Raw genomic sequence first — 19,889 nt, forward strand, 5'->3', positions numbered from 1 at the left:
CTACTTCATAACTATCATTTTATTATTGTTATGAATCATAATGTAAATATCTGATATGCAGGATATCTGATATCTGACCCCCAAAGGGTTTTTCAACAAAAGTTTTGTTGAAAACTTTTGTGCTAAATTGAACATGGTAATAAACCATTACTACTGGAATACTGTTATACCCGTAGGTCAGTAAATCTCTGAACCATTTATCAGAGAAATTTCTTCTTGAAGTAGCTAGTAATTAATATAGAAACACAAAACTGGACAATTCAGAAAGTGAGATACTTTGTAACACTCAGTCATAAATGAGATATTTGTATTATACTCCTTCATTCAAAACTCAGGAATTTATGTAGAAAAGGAGGCAGACAGATTGTAAAAGCCAGAGGTGAAAAGGTAACTTCGAAGAAATAGTGCTTTTCAAACAAAAAATATGGGCTGATAAACATGCATATCGCAGACTCTGATAGCATGCACAAGACCTACATAAGTTTAAAGCAGAAAAAATCCCTAGCCTGGAGAAGGGAAGTAGATAGACTGTCCCATTCCTAATAAAGAAGCTCTTTGCAATTGATAACTGCTTGGGAAGCAAAAATCAGTTTTCTTATATGGCACATACTATAGCAATTTCACTCCAGATAAGAGAGCATGCTCAGAAATAGTTGTCCAATACTAAATTGACCCCAGGATTTCTCTTCTTGTTTTATGCTTTTTTTGTGTGTGCTTTTTCTTTGTGGGATGTGTTTTTGTCCTTGCTTTTTATTTTGAGAAAGAAAGAATATGGAGTTGGGTGAATATGGAGGGGAAATCTGGGATGAGTTGGTGAAAAGGAAAGAAGACGATCAAAAACAAATTGTATGAAAATTTTAAAACAAAAATGGGCCAAAAAAAATCCAAGTCTCTTATGTCTGAAGAAATGCATATAAGTATGAAAGGTACCCAAAAACTTGAAATCAAAGGTTGTATATGGCAAACAAGTTGGCAACTTTGTGTCCTATTGTGATAAAGAAACTTCAACCCAAAAACTAATTAGAAGACACAGAGATGACCATTACATATTGGTAAAAAAAACATAAAGAATCTATAATTATTATAAACCTTCATATACCAAATATTTCTATCAGTTTCATAATACAAATGATAAATTTGAATATAAATTTAATAATAAATCACACTGTTCCTGATGCATTAGTAGAATTCAAATTTCTCTGTCATATCCAGTTATACCTTATAAAATCAAAGTCAATGAAGAATACCAGAAGCTGATATCTAGTATAGGTCAACTGTATTTAATATGTATGTACAAAATCTTCTACTTCACAGATAGAAAATAAATATTCTCCATGCCACATGAATCTTTTTAAAAATTGAATATATTATAAACTAAAAAGCAAACCTTAACAAATACTAAAAACAAACTGAAATAAGTATAAAAATCTATTGCATCATTATGGGATCAAACTGGAAATCATCAGCAAGAGTAATTAATCTCAGAAGCTAAACAGATGCTTAAAATACTTGGAGCTTGAATAATAAACTTTTGAATGAAAAGGGAGTCATTGAAGAAATCAGAAAAGTTCTTTTTAAAAAAAAATTCTTGGAGCCAATTGAAAATGATAGAGGAAATTTCAAAGCTTCTGGAATATAACCAAAGCAGGATTAATGGGAAGTTTATAGATACAAGCTTTTAGAGGAATCTTAATAACCTAATCATGCACCTCACGGTTCCAGAAAACCAAGGAGGGCTCAGCAGGTAAGAATGCTTATCACCAACAATGACTACCTGAATTTGATTCCATATGGTATAAGGAGAAAAACTAAACTGACTCACACAACTTGTCCTCTAATTTCCACACCAGCCCTATGGCACTCATGTACCTGCACATGAATACAAACACAAATATACATGCTAAATAAATAAAATACCTCAAAAGAAAAGAAGCCAAATTCAAACCCAGTAGATGGCAGAAATAATAAATAATATTATGACCAAAGATAAAGAAATAAACACTAAAAGAACAAAATACAGTCTTAATCAAAGACTCGATACCCTGAAAAGATTAACAAGAGTGACAAAACCCTTGTTAAATAAAACAAAAGGAAATGAGAGGTGCCAAAGCAATTCATTAGGGGATGAAAGTGAATTCATCTCAATGACTCCAATGAATTCCAAATCATTAGGGAATAGTCTGATATCTTATATTTCAGAAAGCTAGAAAACCTAAAAGAGCTTGATAATTTTCAACAATATATAACCAAAGTTATGTGCCAGATCATTTTCTGTAATGAACAAAGACAAAAATTCTTAATCATATACTTGTAAATGGTATTGAAGAGTGCAACAAGGAGATCCTATGTCATAATCAAGTTATTTGTACATCAGGGCAAAGTAATTCCAACATGTGAAAGCTAATAAATGAAATACAACATATCAATAGACTTAAGGACAGAAAGAAAGTAACTATCTCAGTAGATATAAAAAAGATATGGGCAATATTCAATGTGCCCTCATGATAAAAAGTTCTGATGAATCCAGGAAGAGATGGACAATATAGTAACAATGCAGAATATTTACTATAATCCTATAGCCTAAATTATACTATGTAGAGAAAATTGTCTTCTCTAAAATCAGGGATGAGACAAGAATACTCTATTCTGTTCACTTTTACTCAATCTAATGCTCAAAGTGATAGCTATAACAAAATGTTATTAAATATAAAAAAGATAAAAATAAGAAAGTAAGAAATCAAGCTACCCGTATTTGTAGATTGGTGTGGGAATTCCTTCTATATATGTGTTGATTTTATTGGTTAATGAATAAAGAATCTACCTTAACTGTGAAAGGGCAGAATAGAGCTAGGCTGGGGACAGGCATGCCAAAACCTTGCTGGTAAGCCATAGCCATGTGGCAATACACAGATTAATAGAAATGGGTTAAGATATGAGTTAGCCAGAAATACGCTTAAGCTACTGGCCAAACAATATTGCAAGTAATACAGTATCTGTGTGATTACTTTGGGTCTGGGTAGCGGGGAATGAATAAGTGGCCTCCACCAACAGTAGATAACATGATTCTATGTTTAAAAAGACCCTACAAATTATGCTAATTTTTTGAATCTCAAAATCAATTTGGTAACAACCACACAAGGATTAGTAACAAAACTTGCTGAGGAAAAAATTAGGGAAAAAAATTTACTCCCTATAGTATTTTTTAAAATACTCAGAAATAACCCAATCCAAAGACATGAAGGCCTATACAATAAGACACTTTGAGACATTGAAAAAAGAAAACAAAATAAATGGTAGAAAGACATTCCTTTTTTTGGATTAACAGGATTAATAGTGTGGAAACTGTTTTACTTCAAAAGTAATTTACAGATTCAATAAGATTCATTCAAAATTCAAATGACTTCACAAAACTAGAAAAAATCATAACATCCATGTATAAACACAAAAGACAATATATTGCCAAAGGAATTCTCAATGGAAAGAACATTGCTAGAGATGTAGCTGACCTCAAACTATACAGTAACCCATAGTGACAAAGACAGTCATTTATTCCAGTGAATAAATAGACGCGTAAACCAGTGGAATACAATAGAGGACCCAGTGGTAATCCAAGACAGCTGTGACCAACTGATTTTTGCAGTCATGTAAAAAATATGCACTGGAAAAAAACAGGTTATTCAAAAAATGGTGCTGTTCAAATCTGAGAATCCCCTGCAAAAGAATTTAATTAGATATGTTTTTCTCACTCTGCACAATAATAATTCAAAGTAGATCAAAGATGTTAATTTAAACTTGAAATAGCTAGAGGAAAACTTGCTAGGGAGGCACTTCAAGATATAGGAATAGGTAAAAAAAAAACTAAACAAAAACCAAAAGTTTCATAATAGGGATAATATAGGAATCTCCTCAAGAATTAACAAATAGGATCCAATTTAATTTAATATCCTCTGAACAGCGGAGGAAAATACCATCAGAGCAAAAGCACAGCAGACAGATGGGGAGAAAATATTTATCACATGTTCCCAAAAGAGGGCAGATATATAAAGAACTGCAAAATTTAAACTCATCAAACCCTCCAATCAATAAATGGGCCAATGACCTAAATATACAGCTCTTAATAGAAGATACACTTGGTGCCAATATTTTGAAAAGCATTCAACATCCTTAGCCATGAGAAAACTGCAAATACTTTGAGAGTCTCTTTCATCCCAGTCAGAATTCCTGTCACCAAGAAAACAGTCCCTAGTGAGAATGTAGAGAATGAGGGACCTTTATTTACTGCTGATGGGAGTGTAAACTGATGCAGCCACAACAAGAATCAGTGGTGATGTTTCTCTAAAAATAATATAACCCAGTTATGCTACCCTGAGCATATACTCAATAGAGCCTACATTGTATCAGAGATACTTACACTTTTTTTTTTAAATGTTCTCTATTTGTAGTAGTAAGAAACTGCAACCAATAGAAGAAAGGGCAATAAAAATGTGGTATGTGGTGTGGTGGAGTTTTATTCAGCCTTATTAGAACAAATACTTGACAAAAAATAAATGGAATTGGAAAATATTATAATAAATGCATTTGGGGGAGTGTAGTTATAGGTCACGAAATCAGCAAGAAAATTGCTTTAGTTCCTGTTGCTGTTAAAATATCCTGACAAAAGCAACACATGGGAGAAAAAATTCCTTGGCTGTCAGTTCTGGGTTATCCTTCATCGTAACAGAGAAAACAAGAAGCAGAAGTTTGGGAGAGCTGATCACATTTCATTCACATTCAGGAGCAGAGCAAAGTGAATTAATGCATGCATGCTAACACTCAGTTTGCCTTTTCCATTTCCTGCAGTCCAGGATCCTCAGCCAGACGATCCTTCTGCCCACACTTAAGGTGGGCCTTCCCACATAGTTAACATATCAATACAATCCTCATAGACTTTCTCAGAGGCTAATCTTCACTTAGTTTCTCACAGGTGTGCCTTCCATGTGTTGAGTGACAGTTACTACTACCCATCACAGGAATAAGGGTGGGAGTTCACGGTGATAGAACACATGTGAAATGAAACTGTCAAGGGAAATACTGGGGGCAAGAGTGCATAAGCAGGAGGAGCAGCTGAAGGAAAACAGAGAAGAGAAGTGGGTATGGAGAACAATCAACCAAACAAAATGGGAATATTACAACACATTCAAAGTGAGTGTAGAGTTGAGGAAAGTTGGAGATTGTAGGGTTTAAACAGGGAAGGTCAGGGGATAGATAAAAGACAGGAGTGAGTATGAGGCGTAACTAAAACCCAGAGATGGAAGAAAGATAGTTTAAAAAAATCATCTTTAAATTGAATGCGGGTGTCCTGCTTGGGTGGATAATTTTAATTTCAAAGCCACAGATGATCAGATGAACATCCCAGTGTGAGGTTTAAGTTACTTCTGTATGAGTTGGTGGTCAGGTATGCCCTATAAACCTCAAAACGGCATAGGCTATTGACACTGGTCTTGGTTGCTCACCTGAACTAGATGATAAGACCTTACTGGTGAAGACACCACACAGAGACCACACTGTCGTGAGTGAGAGGGGAATCTAGCTGGAACTGATCTGGAAGCTTCATATCTGCTGGCTGGGAACATTACATGACATTACATGAATATTGTCATGAACATTACATGACAGCTGAGGGAGAAAAGTCATGAGCAATAGTACTCATCTAGAGTGTTACAGAATGGACCTACCTGGCAAGCTACCCCCATTAAAACAACAGTGGCACGGCTGTTATTGGCTTACCCAAACACTCCCTGTTTGGATTTGAGACCTGTTCCTTCAGAAAGAATTCAAATAATCATGACTGGAGAGGTCATAAACTCTAGGGATAACTTATGACTATTGTCTTGCAAAACGGACATGTGTTACACTGCCCTCTAAATATTTATATTTACACCTTAGATAAGTGTTGTTCTCATCCATGATCAAAAAAACTCCATTTTACAACAGTGTCTGTAAATGCAAAGACTCGTGGCTGGTATGGGAAGCCCTTCTGTATATGTGTTGCTTTTATTGGTTAATGAATAAAAAAACCTGATTTCAGCCAACGGCTTAACAAAATATAGCCAGGCTAAAAAAAGATATATACAGAGAGTAAGCAGAGTTGGCAAGATGCCGTGGAGCCGCCAGAGGGGAAAGACGCAAGTTGCTTGTTGGAACCTTGCCGACAGGCCACGAGCCGCATGATAAAATATAAACTAATAGAAATGGCTTAATTTAAGATATAAGAGTAAGCCAAAACTATACATAATCTGATTGGCCAACCAGTGATTTAAATAATATAGTTTCTGTGTGATTATTTCGGGTCTAAGCTGCTGGGAATGAACAAGTGGCCTCCTACTACACTTGGCAGCTCAATGAACTGAGAACAAGTCACTGTTGAGTTCTCAGCTCTAAATGGAGCACCAATATCACCCTTCCAGGGATCAGTGAACATCACAGAAGAGGAAACAGGAAGAACATAAGAACCAGATGATTGGAAGACAGGATGCGAAGCCCTGTCTTCTTGGTATGGCAGATGCTGTGATTATTAACTCACGGCAGCTGTGGTTCTCTGCCTTTCAATATTTAGTCATGGATAGTGGAAGGGATTATTGGACCATATTCCTCTCTGGAGAACTATTGACTGTTGATGGAAACGTAGAAGAGCATCATTGTCCTCAGTGGTATAATCGTGAGCCCCATGATCCAGTGCATAGACCCACACACATGCACATATGACAGACAGCCTTGATCCACCTAAGTGGGTAAAAAAAGACCAAAGCAAAATGATGAAGGATGTAGACTTGTAAGAAGGAGAAGATGGAGAGTCTTAGAAGAAATACGAGAATATAGGTGGTGCATATAATCAGAATACGTTGAGTACATGCATGAAATTGTTGATGAGTGTATGTTATTGAAAAGCAAGAAAGAAAACCACAAGAATCCTATCACTTTCTTACGTTATTTCAAGAATAATTTAAAAAAAATAAGTAAACATATTTATCTACTTTATGTATTTTTAAGTTCATCTTATGTAAGAAATATATATGTGTGAAATAAAATATATAGACTGTACAATCACAGTAAAAGAAAATAGAACACGAATGTACTTTTCATTACATGTGGAGAGTAAAAGTCATTTGAAGCTGGATGACACCATGTTGGCATTCCTCTAGCAATGGTGACTCCAACTCTTGTTGCTAAATTTCTTCTTCTTCTACCCACCATATCCTATTGTCTCTGCAGATTTTCTGTCTACTTAATGAAAAGATAAAGTAAGATGGCACCGTGCTTTCTTTGGCTAAAATCTTCTATTAACTATCAGGTGCTGTTTTCTAGTTCTGTCACTTCCTCATACCTGATGAGCTGCCAACGTCCAGCTCCATAGTACCTTTTCTATTTGCTTCATTTTATTTCTAACCATCAGCTGTGTGGACTTTAGTAATCGTCATTGTCCTGAAGAATCCTGAGTGCGTTTCTGTTTCATATCTTCTTTCTTACCGAGCCTCAAATTGATCTTCCTCCAAAAACACTCTCACATGTGACAACAAAGTCATTTAAAAACAACTCCAGGGAATTTTTAGGATTGCAATATCCTCTTGATGGATTTTTCCTTGATGAGTCTGTAGTGTCCTTCCTTATCTCTTATGACTAGTTTTGGTTTGAAGTCTATTTTGTCACATAATAAAATGACAAAGGTTTTGTTCTTTCAATCTATCGTTAGCCAATGCTACAGACAAGAGACACAAAATAAAGACTTATAAAAAAAATAAAGGAAGCAATTCAAAAAGTCAAAAAAGTATTATGCTAAATTTATCAGAACGCATATGAAAACCAAGGCTTTATTGAGATTTTGGAATGACTTTTTGGCAAGGTTTATCTACAATTATTGTGCATTTTTCAAGCTATGGTATATTTACTACTTTATCAGCTTCAATGGAATGCTTTTGTGCTTTTCAAAATTGTACTCACTTGTCAACAAACTAAACATCATTTATTTCCTTTTCAATGAAGGGTCTGACCCCAAGTCAGATCTGCTGTATCCTCTGAACTTACATTTCCCTCCTCCATATCTGTCACACTATAGTCTGTTATTTATGTCTTAGACTCAAACATACAATTAGAAATTCCTTGTAGGTAAGGATCATGTCTCATTAATTTTCTATTTCCTCTACAAAATGTAATAAAAGAGATTGCATGTGTGGGTGTTCAATAAATATTTGCTGAATGAAATAAGAAAAGGAAATAGTTCTAAATTAAATAATCCTAGAAAATCCCCATGTTGTTGCAAGACATTTGTGTTTTTCTGTTTGCCTCTCACTTCTACATGAGACTGAGTCTTCTATAAAGTGCTGCTGCTTTTGGTTCTGCTTGGGTGATAAAGATGCGCTCTTACAACTTGAAACCAGTAAGCCTAAGAGGGTTCCGTTGTTGTCAATGACACCTGGCACTTAAAGTCACTGTAAGAAGTCCTTTCACCAAGAGGGAAAATAACATCTCTGGCTTACCCCTCTTTTGTCTTTCCCTCCTCATCCCTCTTGCACCTATGAACAGATACTCAGTCAGTTACTGTGGAATCCATGACCCTTTCAGTTAATACTATAAGGAAATACACATTAACAGTTGAGTGTTCTTTAAAGTCCACAGATATTTTCAGCTTGTATAGAGTTAACATAGGTATACCAAGGATAAAAATAGAAAACAGAATGCAGAATTTAGTCACTGTTTAGGAAAAAGAAATTATTTAGAACACTAACAGAGCAGTGACTCTATAACACTGAATGTCGCCACCTAGAGAAGGGTGATAATAACTCTGTCAGACTTGTGGCTATAGGACTAAGTTGGACTATTACAAGCACTCTGTTAAAGAATTGTATAATGAGGGCAAGATAATATCCCCCTAATTTAATTCTATAAATTATACTATAGTTCACTGGCTGGTAATAATAAACATTGCTGAGAAGGTTGTCCTGATTGTTTGATATCTACTAAACTTAGTGACATTATCCTTCTCAGAACAAAATTGCACCTTGGGGGTATATTTATAATTTGGTTGAAATTTCTAGAAATTAAGAGCCAGAGCTAGTCAGAGTGATATTTTTGTTTCTCTTATTCTCATTAAATTAATTTTTTGGAACCACCCAGAAATTATCAGCATTGGTCTTATAATTCACTAGAAGTATAAGTTTTTCTTTTTCTTCTTTCTTTTCCTTTTTCTCCATTTAGTGAAACCAGAGCTTGAAATTAGAACCCTGGATATTGAACTGAGTGCTCCGTGGCTGATTTACTTTTTTAACCCCCCCACCCTTTGTTTCTCTCTCTCTCTCTCTCTCTCTCTCTCTCTCTCTCTCTCTCTCTCTCTCACACACACACACACACACACACACACACATACACACACTCTCTCTTTTCTGCACAGCAAAAGTTAACAGTTAGTATGATTTAATTGTGACATAGGTACCCAATGAAGAGTTCCCAACGTTAAGCCTCTTTTGGCATGCTTGAAACTCCTTGTACTCAGGTAAGGATGTGCTAGCCTGACAGAATGTTAGAGTCATAGTGACATTTGCTTTCAGCGCTCATGGTGCTTTTGGAACATGGAACTCAAGTGTATCTGTAAATTCATAAAGGCAACTAGGGATTACTTTGAAACAAAGATAGTTAAAGTGAAGGTTCGGTACATTATGTAGCCTCAAATATTGCAGAGATATAGCATATTATTTAGGAACATCTTGGTGTACTTTCCCAGGGGGAAAAAAACCTAAACTATTTCAGTTAAAAGTTTCCTGGAGGAGCAAGGTAGTTTACTGATATAAGTCCCTGAGCAATTCTCGAAGACCTGTACTGCTGGGTAGAGATGTATTAAACAGTGTTTGTTAATCGTCACTTTAGTAATTTTAACAATTCTTTTGATATGTATCTTTCTCCCTTTTCCCCCCTCCTCCCCTTCCCTTCCTCCTCTATTACCCACTAATTAAACTCTATACCCAAAATCTTTCTGCATAGCATATCTGTCTGTCTCTCATCAACTACAGTTTCCCACTCGCCAAGGGATGAGCCGAGGCCTTGTGGGACTGGTCCCCCACTACCTGTTTATAAATGATAACATCTACCTTAATTATCACCATAGAACCTTCATCTAGAAACTGATGGAAGCAGATACAAAGATCTATAGTGAAGTACTGGGCTGAGCTACCTGAGACCAGTCCAAGAGGGGAAGAAGTGATAAGATGAGTAAAGGGGTCAGGGCCTACACTTTTAAAGAAAACTTTTGAACTCTTTCCCTATTGTTATAAATTACCAATAGCTCCTTATTCAGGAATGGGACTTCATAATCAGAACACTCAGGTGGATAAGATTGCTTATTTAATCTTCTAGTAGCAGGAATTACACATGTCATCACTATGAAAGCTTTCCAGGATGGATAAACTGCCAAGACAGCAACAGCTTGATTTTTCCATGCTACCTGACTCATGTGTATGGTGTTTTCAGCAATAGGGTCAATCTTACTTCCAAGTTTTAGGTTTCTACTTTCTTAAAGGCTAGTTCATTCACACTGGTAATAATTAAAAATATCCTCTTGAGTTTGGGAAATTCAATACATTAAAAATCTAGAGAAGAATATGACAATTATATAACAACATCATGTTTATTTTTTTAAGCATGTTGATGTGTATTTGAATGTGACTGTGAATTTGCCATCATGTCCATATAGAAATCAGCAGAAAACACGTGGGAGTCATTTCTTTCTTATGCATGGGGTTCAGAGACTAAACTCAAGTGTTCAGGTTTGGGAGCAGGTCCTTTTACCCCTGAACCACCATACCTACCTTGATGTGGGATTCCCCTCTGTATGCTGTGAATACAATTAATGGATAATAAACTGCTTTGAGCCTATAGAGGAGCATGGCAGAACAGAGGTAGACAAAGGGGGGTGGGAACTAAACTGAATGCTGGGAGAAGGAAGGCAGAGTCAGAGAGAAGCCATGGAGCCACTGCCAGAGATAGATACACTGAAACTTTGCTGGTAGGCTATGACTTTGTGGTGATGCACAGATTAATGGAAATGGGCTAAATTAATATACAAGACCTAGCCAATGAAGAAGCTAGAGCTAATGGGTCAAATAGTTATTTAAATAATATAGTTTCTGTGTGATTATTTCAGTTCTAGGCTGACGGGATGAACAAGAGGCCTTCCTTGAACTCTACCTAGGATGGTACCATTTTAATCATTGCTGTGTTTTCATTGTGAATCGAGAACAATAAAAATGTTTAAACTATTCTTGCTTTCAGAAATGTTGAAGTATACAATGCTACCAACCTAGTGAGAAACGGTCACTAAAACTCCTGGGCCTTAGGCATGATGCTCAGGCTGTTTTGGTCCATGCCTCATCACAACCCGATTTCTCTCCATTATCTCCTGACCTGTGCTTACTCAGCAGTTGCTGGTTGTTACCATTCTCTTTGCAGTCCATGTTATTTCATGTTTCTTTGATCTTATGCTGTTTTCTCCAGTTAGAACACCCTTCCCCAATCTTTTTTACCGGAGCAACTTGAATTCACTCACTGAGATTCAGTTTAGGTGTCTTCTCTTCCTATATCTCTACCTAATCATGCAAAGGTGCTTATCAGTCCTCTCATAGGTTTCTATTTCTTTATGTGCACTCTCCCATGAGGGCTCTTGCCAATTTATATTGAGACTGTTTGCTTGTTTGCCTCTTCAACTGGGGTGCATGCCCCTTGGATTTGTTCTTTGTACCCTCAGTCCTGGTACAGTAATTGGCATAAAATCTCTCAATATTTTCAGCTAACTCTATTGGTATGCCACCGAGTGCTAAATTTCTCTCATTTCCCTTAGTCTGACTTTATGCAAATTAAAGTATCATTTAGTCTCATACCTTTCCTGTGACATAGATGCACATTTTCCAGCCTTTTTACAATGTGAGGATTATACAGTCATTATAGATTAGACTGACACAATGTGATGTTATTAAGTAAGGCTCAACAATCATGAGCATAGTTTGTCAAATCATATTTTGGTTAAATAATCTGCTTCTTTATTATTATTATCATTCCTAATTTACTCCTGTCATATACCATGGGAACTACTATATGCATATCAACTTACCTGAAAACCTGACTGTTTAAAATAACCAAAGAATATTTCAAATTTCAGAGAGGCCAAATATTGGTATGGAGCTTGGATGGAGAACTCTGCTTCTGAATCCATCATTAAGGCTCAGTCCAGGGGCCTAGACAGATGGCTCAGCAGTTAAGAGTACTGGCTACTCTTCCAGAGGTCCTGAGTTCAATTTCCAGCAGTCATCTGGTAGCAAAAGTTGTTAGCAGCCTTCATCTTCTCTTTGTCTTATGGATGGAGGGTTTAATCACACCCCACATAGGCTTTCTTCAGAAGAAAATATGAGCAAGAAAGAAAATATGCATTCTAGCTAAAGTTTCTCATCTTTTAAAACATAATCTTGGAAGCAGAATTCTATCTCATTTTCTGGATGCTGTTGTCACCCAAACCCAAAGAAAGATGATGTTAGTTTACAGGAGACAAAGTATGAATACCAGGAAGTAGGGATATTAGGAGCTACCCTGGTAGCTGGTTACCTTAGATGCCTGGTGTGGAGGTGGCACACAGGGAGCAGATGCTTGGACCATGAGTCGTTGGATGAAACAAACTTCCTAACTGGCATAATTTGCTAAATTATCCAGATACAGGGCTGAAGAAATGGCTCCATGGTTAGGACGGCATTTTGTTCTGGCAGAGGACTGGGATTTAGTTCCTGGCATTATATAATGCTTCTCATAAGCCTAGTACTTCAGCCCCAGAGGATTTAACATCACCTTCTGGCCTCTGAGAGTAACTGCCCATACATCATGATGCACAGAAACCCACAAAGGCACACACATACATAAAAAGTTTTAAAAATCTAAAAAAGAAATAATAAACTTATGTGGTGCCAAGTGAATGAAAATACAGAGTTTATTTGCTATTATAACAGATACTTGTCATTCAGAGCAATTGCATTTGTAAGTAGTTTAAATGAAAACCACCTCCGGAGGTTCATATATTTGAATGCTTGGTCCCTGGGTGGTGGAACTGTTTAGGAAGAATTAGGAGTTACTGCCTTGTTGGTGAAAGTGCATTCTTGGGGATGGGGTTGGAGATTTCTTTCCCTCAGGACATCCATATTAGTGCCCCCCTCCCCCCCCTGTCTCATGCTTGTGGATCTGGATATAAGCTATAAGCTCTGAGTTGCTGCTCCAGGGCCATGCTTGCTGCTTGCTTGCCTGCTGCCATGTTTCTCACTGCGAGGGGGATCAGGTCCTCACTTTCTGAATCTGTTTCTAGATAAACTCTTCGTTCTTTTTTTTTTAATATTTATTTATTTATTATGTACACAATATTCTGTCTGTGTGTATGTCTGCAGGCCAGAAGAGGGCACCAGACCTCATTACAGATGGTTGTGAGCCACCATGTGGTTGCCGGGAATTGAACTCAGGACCTTTGGAAGAGCAGGCAATGCTCTTAACCACTGAGCCATCTCTCCAGCTCCCAACTCTTCGTTCTTCAAGCTGCCTTGGTTACAGTGTTTTTGCCTTAGCAATAAAAAAATAACTAAGACAAAAAATCTTCATGTTAATCTGCCCACAGAAAAAGACTGATGGCTAGAAAGACTTTGGTCTTTCAAGGACTTGTAGTTACTTCTTACCTCAAAGCGAAACATTGAAATCATCATCTTACTTTAACAAGTTATTGAGTTTCATACATGCAAATTGATCCCACCATACGACAAATTCAGGAATCAAAGATGGTTTAGCAGAAGACTGGGAAAAGGTCATCGTGCTCCTGCTCTTGCCCTCTGGAATGATGGGAAATGGGCAGTTGTTCTCACTCTGAGCAAACACCTGCAGGATATTTCTATGTGCTATGCCTTTCTTTCACAGTGACTTACAAGAACGTCAACTTTTTAAATTCAATACAACCTACCTCAGAAAGGTGCTCTGATGAGCAATGGACACAAAAGTATAGCAAGATTTTCTAAGAATAAATACGCTATACATATTGAACATGGTTTGGGGACATTTACTATTGAGAGCAAATTATTATTAGCAAAGGCTTAATCACAGTGATATCTAAATGAAAATAAGGAATAAATCAGACACTTAGTTTGAGGAGCTAGATTTTTATGAGGCCAGAGATCTAATGATAGGAATTTAATGCAAATTAAAATAGCTATCAAATCTCCGTGGTCAAATTAGTTAACAACTAAGAACCGTTTAATAAAATATTAATGTTTTAAGTGTATGACTGTGTTTGGAAACAAAGAAAAAGGACAAGGGTCTCTGGTTTACATCAGTTTTTATGTTTTTTTTTTATTTTGTCTTAAGTTATGTCTAACAATAATACTTTCAAAAACATAAAAAGCCTTAGCCACACTTATTTAACATTTTACCCCAGTGAGTCAGCTCCCCAGAACAGGCAAAAGCATTTTTGGCAGTACCTATGTTACCTTGTAATGTAACCCCATCCTGACCTTGATTGGCTTATCAAATGAGCTCATCCTCGGAGCTGAAGAAGTGTCGTGTGTCAGGGAAACAATGTGACAGCAAGCTAGCACAGTACTGCACGCTCTCGGGAGGACACCAGGGCACTGTCTGCTCTCTTCCTTCGCCAGTACAACTTCCGTCGAGCTTAGATAATACAGAGGGCATGTGAAGCACTAGAACATGGAGCACTGGTTCTGACAAATCCATATTTGAGACTTAGAGCTGCCACTTTCTGTGTGACTGAACTTTCAGATTGGTTAAAATATTTTCCTCATTTGTTAAACATTTTTTTGATTTTGTATTCTAATTTATCACAAAGTGGCATTGAAACATATGTGAATGGAGCCTCGCACATGGAGCTTGGCTCATAGTTTTCAATAAAGGGTCTTCATTTTTCTTTACAGTAAGAAAAGGATTGGGAGATAAACACACCAATCACATGTGTCACATGTTACTGACGGACCCATCCCAGTGAGTCATTACTTATCAAAGATAGGACCCCTAGCAGAGTGAGGAACTCCGGCATGTTGACTCAAACATCAGAGGTCTACTCTTTCATTAGAGATAGAGCCTCGGCGCACGTGGTTTTGAATGTGAAGAGCCCAGTGAGAATTCAGTGAGCTTAAATGTTAGCATGGAAAAATTTTAAACGTAACAAAGATCTTGGATTATGAAAATTCTTTGACTACATTAGTTATGCTCTCCTTACTAAAATCAGGAGGAAAGAATAGAAACCTGAAACATTGTGTTTGATTTTCAGAGTAAGCATTCTTACAGATTTATTTATTTATTTATTTACTTACTTATTTATGCTTTATCTTGCTACTTTTGATTTTTCAGGTAAGTGCATACCTTAAGGTTTCCATGGTAGGACAAAAGTGAAGTGGGGAAAACAATACCCTAATTTTTTGATTAAAATATAATGTATTGGGTGTCATCTAATAACAGTTTGTAATTAGAGTTGGAGAGTTCAGAACTTGATAGCAGACACACGAGAGGCAAGAAGCATAACTAGTTGAATGTCGATTGTCTGGATGGTTTCTTTTTTCCAGACTGAGGTAATGATAGCGATGTTTGAAATTGCCCAGGTCATTGAACATGGAGGAAGAGAGGCAGAGAACTGAATGTTCTCATGGGCATTTAACATTTGAATGAATAGAAACATCTTTCTCTCCAGTTTCTTCTCAAGAAATAAGGGCTAAAGACTACATCTAATTTGTTTATTTTAGTGTTCCAAAGTATTTTCCTTCTTACACACATCAATTTTATAAATAAAATATTGCTCAAGATATAACAGTTAAATAAGTAGGTGAGTGGACTTGGTTATAAGATATAGAACCTTCCCACCTACTGCTTCCTAGGACTTAAAGTTCCATAATTAGACATGCATATGGCTTTCTGCTGGAACACAAACACTCATCAACTCCCATTTACAGTAATTGTACCTTTTTGTGAATGACTTTGTCATTTGTTTCCAGGAAACTGCTTTCTATCTCTGCAAGGAGCATCCTTATAATGAAGTGGGGACATAATGATGGTGAGAGATTGTCAGGAGGAAAAAGGAGAGGCTGAGTGATGAAGACTTTGCCATTATGCTTAGACAATATTCTGCTGCATCACTTTATAAAAGGACATTGTCAGAGAAAGGACTTCTAGCTAATGGCATTGCATTTGTAAGTTCAACAAGGTTGATATTTTCCACGTAATCAGTTACATGAAAGTACACGTTATATGGACCTGCGGGTCAGTAATTACATCTGCTTCCTGGATTGTGTCATGTCTCCCTCAGACTCATGGCATCCCTTTATCTTACATTTGTAGTATCACATCTCCTGACACTCCACGTAGAGTTATTCATACCATGAAGCACAAGGGTAATTCTTGTTCTAATCCATTTTGCAGAGCTGACAGTGACAACAAAGATCAAGGAGTCTGTAAGTGATGACGGTGCTCATTTGTTTAAATGTCAAACCCTAACATCGCCAACTTTCAGGACATATGTGAGTAGAGCATGAGCTCTGTTCACCCAGAGAAGACTTCAGTGTTATTCAGATGTAATCCAGTCCTCAGGGAAATAGCTGTCACTATCTAGAGACGAAAATTCTTTGGGTAAATCTTTCTTCTAAGCTGAATGGAACTGGGTGTTTAAGGACTTGAGGCTGTGGATAGTACTGTCTTCGTTGACATTATGGAGTAGCCTCAGTGTAGACATATTACTCTTCCCCCAACCAGCAAATATGCATACGTCTGAACTATGCAATAGGGCCATGAAGGCTGCATCAGAGAGTCTATGCAAAGCAAACTGGAATACATCAAAGAAGAACATGTTTATCACAAAGATTAAGCCTAAGATAAAATTGGGGAAGGAAAATGGTGGTGATTTATAGCTTTTCCTCCTTTAAAAAATTTTACTTTTCTTGATTTTAAGAGCAATAATATCCCTTCTTAGACAGGGTTTCATGTGAAGTGACTAATAGTGGAGCTTTACTGGCAGTGTACATAGATCCAGAGGAGAAAAGAAGCCCATCCCATAGGCTGTTTGCAGACAACCCAGGACAGAGAATATATTCTCTACCTGCTTTCTAGCTTTAGAGTAGAATTCCAATTGAGAGTTCTGGATCTGAGGTCAGAATAAATGGGGCTGAATCTAAATCATGTCCTCTAATAAGCCATCATATCTTTTAGTGTGGTTTATTTTAAAATTTAAGCAGTAGTGTGTATGTCAAGTGGTCTTGCAAAGGTAGATACTCAATGCATGTTCAATTTCTATCATTCACTTAGCAGTAAGTATGGGAACATGCAGTAACTGCTGTCCTGCTCACAGTGTTCTGTTTGTGGCTGTGGCTCTGAGGATGACAAGGTGGGAAACAGAACAGGCACAACCATTGAAAGAGGTATTCTCAAAACAAGAGGCTGAATCGCATCTACTCACATGTTCATGCACTTCCATTGGACACTAAAATTGCCTTTATTCTTAATCCTAAGAAAAATTCAAAACGCAAAAGATCCTAAAATAATAAAAAGCAAGCTAAAAAGTTCTCAGAGATTTCTTGTTGCCTGACGCGCATCCTCTCTAAAGAGCCCTCTTGGTCACACACTGTCAGCTCATCTACACTGTGAACTGGAAGAGAAGGTAAAGCCAGGGCAGTGTTGCAAGCCTGCTGAGTTCCTTGCGGCCACAATCTTTGTTTTTGACTTCCCAGCCCATTTCATATCACTCACCTCTCCCCCTTCTTATTGGGGAGACAGCACCGTCTCCAGGCTGCCTGCCTCCTCTGGTCATTTTCAACAGCCTTCCTCCACACTGCCCTCTGCATTTGAAAAGCCTTCTGCTCTCCATTCATCAAGGTACATACTCCTTCCATTCACAATTTAAGTAGTAGCTTCCTCCCGAAGGAAGCACCTTTTCTTGAAAGAGATTCCCCCCTCCTGTCCTCATGAATCCACCATCACAGCTCCCATAGTTTCCTTACTCCTCACTTTACCCCTCAGAAATTGTGGTTGGAAGAGCAGTAATGAGCGAGTAAGGAAACCTGTGTTTATAGAGACCAAGACAGACTGATATTAAGCGTAGTCTCATTGTAAGAAAAAGGAACCAGTTGGTACAAATATCTTTCTGAAACTGGTAACAACCACTCATTGGGGGGAAATAAGTATTAGTTGATGGGTGAATGAATGAATGAATGAATGCTTGAATGGGTGGTGAGGACGAGCTCCGGAGCACTTTTCTTGGATGCTCCTCCTTCCTCTTGCTGCTCCAGGCACGGTTTCTGTTTAATTCCGCTTCTGGCTTCTGTGATTGAGCGCCAGCCTCTGCCTCCACTCTGCCCCTTCATTACCACTTCTTGACCCGAACCTAAACCTCCTTGCTAAAGGGCAGGATACCGAGCTCAAAAAGGCCTTATGACTTCATTAGTTTTTCCGGATGCAAGCCCTCCCCAGGAAACCCACCCAGTCTGCACAAAAGCATTACAGATTCCCCCACACTCAGCAAATCCACCTGGAGGTCCTTGTCCCTCTCCTTGCGCTTGTAAGCTAGGTTCTGAAACAGAAACAGTTTCCCTCTTTTCTCTGCAGACAAACACAATAATCATTCTAGAGATCGTCCCTACTTTGTAAAATCAGAAAACTTAACCCCCCCCCCAAATTATTAGAAACCTCACTCAAGAGCAGCGACCTCTTTGTTTGCACCCCAGGAGAAGGGAGGGGTCTCCCAGCCTTGCAGCCTGGGCGGAGGAGAGGTGACAGCCCTTCTGGAGGGTTGCCCGCCACCAGACTCACCCAGGACGTTCCCGATGAGAGCCACAACGAAAACGATGATGTACCCTGCTATCAGGACCCACTCATATTCTTTAGGGTGTAGGTATTCCCTCCACAGGTACCGCAGGAATTCCTCGTCGTCATAGTCCGTAGGGTTTAAAAACGGCTCTTGAGTTTCATTCAGCTCCGGAGCGGATGACCAGTTGCGACGAAGGAGGGAATCCTCCAATTTGGTGCTGGACATCACGGACTGGTCCTGTTCGGCTCAGTGCTGCAAGCTTGTCTTCGCCTGCCCCATGAGCACCGGGGATCCGCGGTGGGAAAGGCTGCGCCGCCGCGACTAGGGGCTCCGGAGCCGGGAATGACGTGAAAAGTTCCTGAGCCAATGCCTCCGGAGCCCTGCCGCCCGGCAACTTCGGCGGCCGCTTCCGTGTCTTTGCAGGGGAAGCTGCTGAGGAGAAGCTGCTGAGGAGCTCGGGAAAGGGAAGGGGAGGCTGCAGCAATGACTGGGAGCAGAGATTTACCTTGACCTCAGCTCCAGCTCAACCAGTCTTCATTCCAGCAGCGAGTTTCCAGCCCATAGCCTCCTCCAGGGCTGAGGGACAGACAGATGAAGCTGAATAAGAAGAAAAGAAAGAGGGAGTGGGAGGGCGAAGGCAATTATCTTAACCTGTTTCTTTGTGGATCAAACGTCCTTTTTCCTATCACTTTCTCCCTGTTTTCCATGCAGTTTTCCTAACGTGCACTGGCATGCAGAAGCCTGTGGACGTGGCTGGAAGGTCAACATATGGCTAATGCCGGATCCGTGGCTTCACTTCTCTTTGTAGCACAAATGTAAAAGTAATCCCGAACCACTCTAGTCTCCAACAGACCCATGCAAAAGTCATTTCATCCAAATGTTTTAATATTTAATATGGCATCGCAGTGTTCATCATGAGCCAAGTTGGCAGTGGTTGAACTGCTAAGGCATTGCCTGCCACTCCTTATCAAACACGAGGAGAGAGTCACTTTTAATTGAAAGTTGTATTCAATAGGGATTTGCACTTTCAAGGGCAAGTGTAACA

General features: G+C 38.4%; 1 protein-coding gene across 1 annotated transcript in view; it reads right to left on the reverse strand.

Moving 5' to 3' along the window:
- Nucleotides 1–19,069, reverse strand: part of Hcrtr2 (hypocretin receptor 2) — a 91,386-nt gene extending 72,317 nt beyond the window's left edge. Inside the window, exon 1 of the mRNA XM_050127428.1 lies at nt 18,847–19,069. Coding sequence (XP_049983385.1) covers nt 18,847–19,069 — 223 coding nt within the window. The remainder of the gene's footprint in view (nt 1–18,846) is intronic.
- Between the last annotated feature and the right edge of the window lie 820 nt (nt 19,070–19,889).

The sequence above is a fragment of the Alexandromys fortis genome, unplaced genomic scaffold (assembly GCF_014885135.2).
Source record: "Alexandromys fortis isolate MF-2015 unplaced genomic scaffold, M_Fortis_MF-2015_v1.1 scaffold_22, whole genome shotgun sequence".
Lineage (NCBI taxonomy): Eukaryota > Metazoa > Chordata > Mammalia > Rodentia > Cricetidae > Alexandromys > Alexandromys fortis.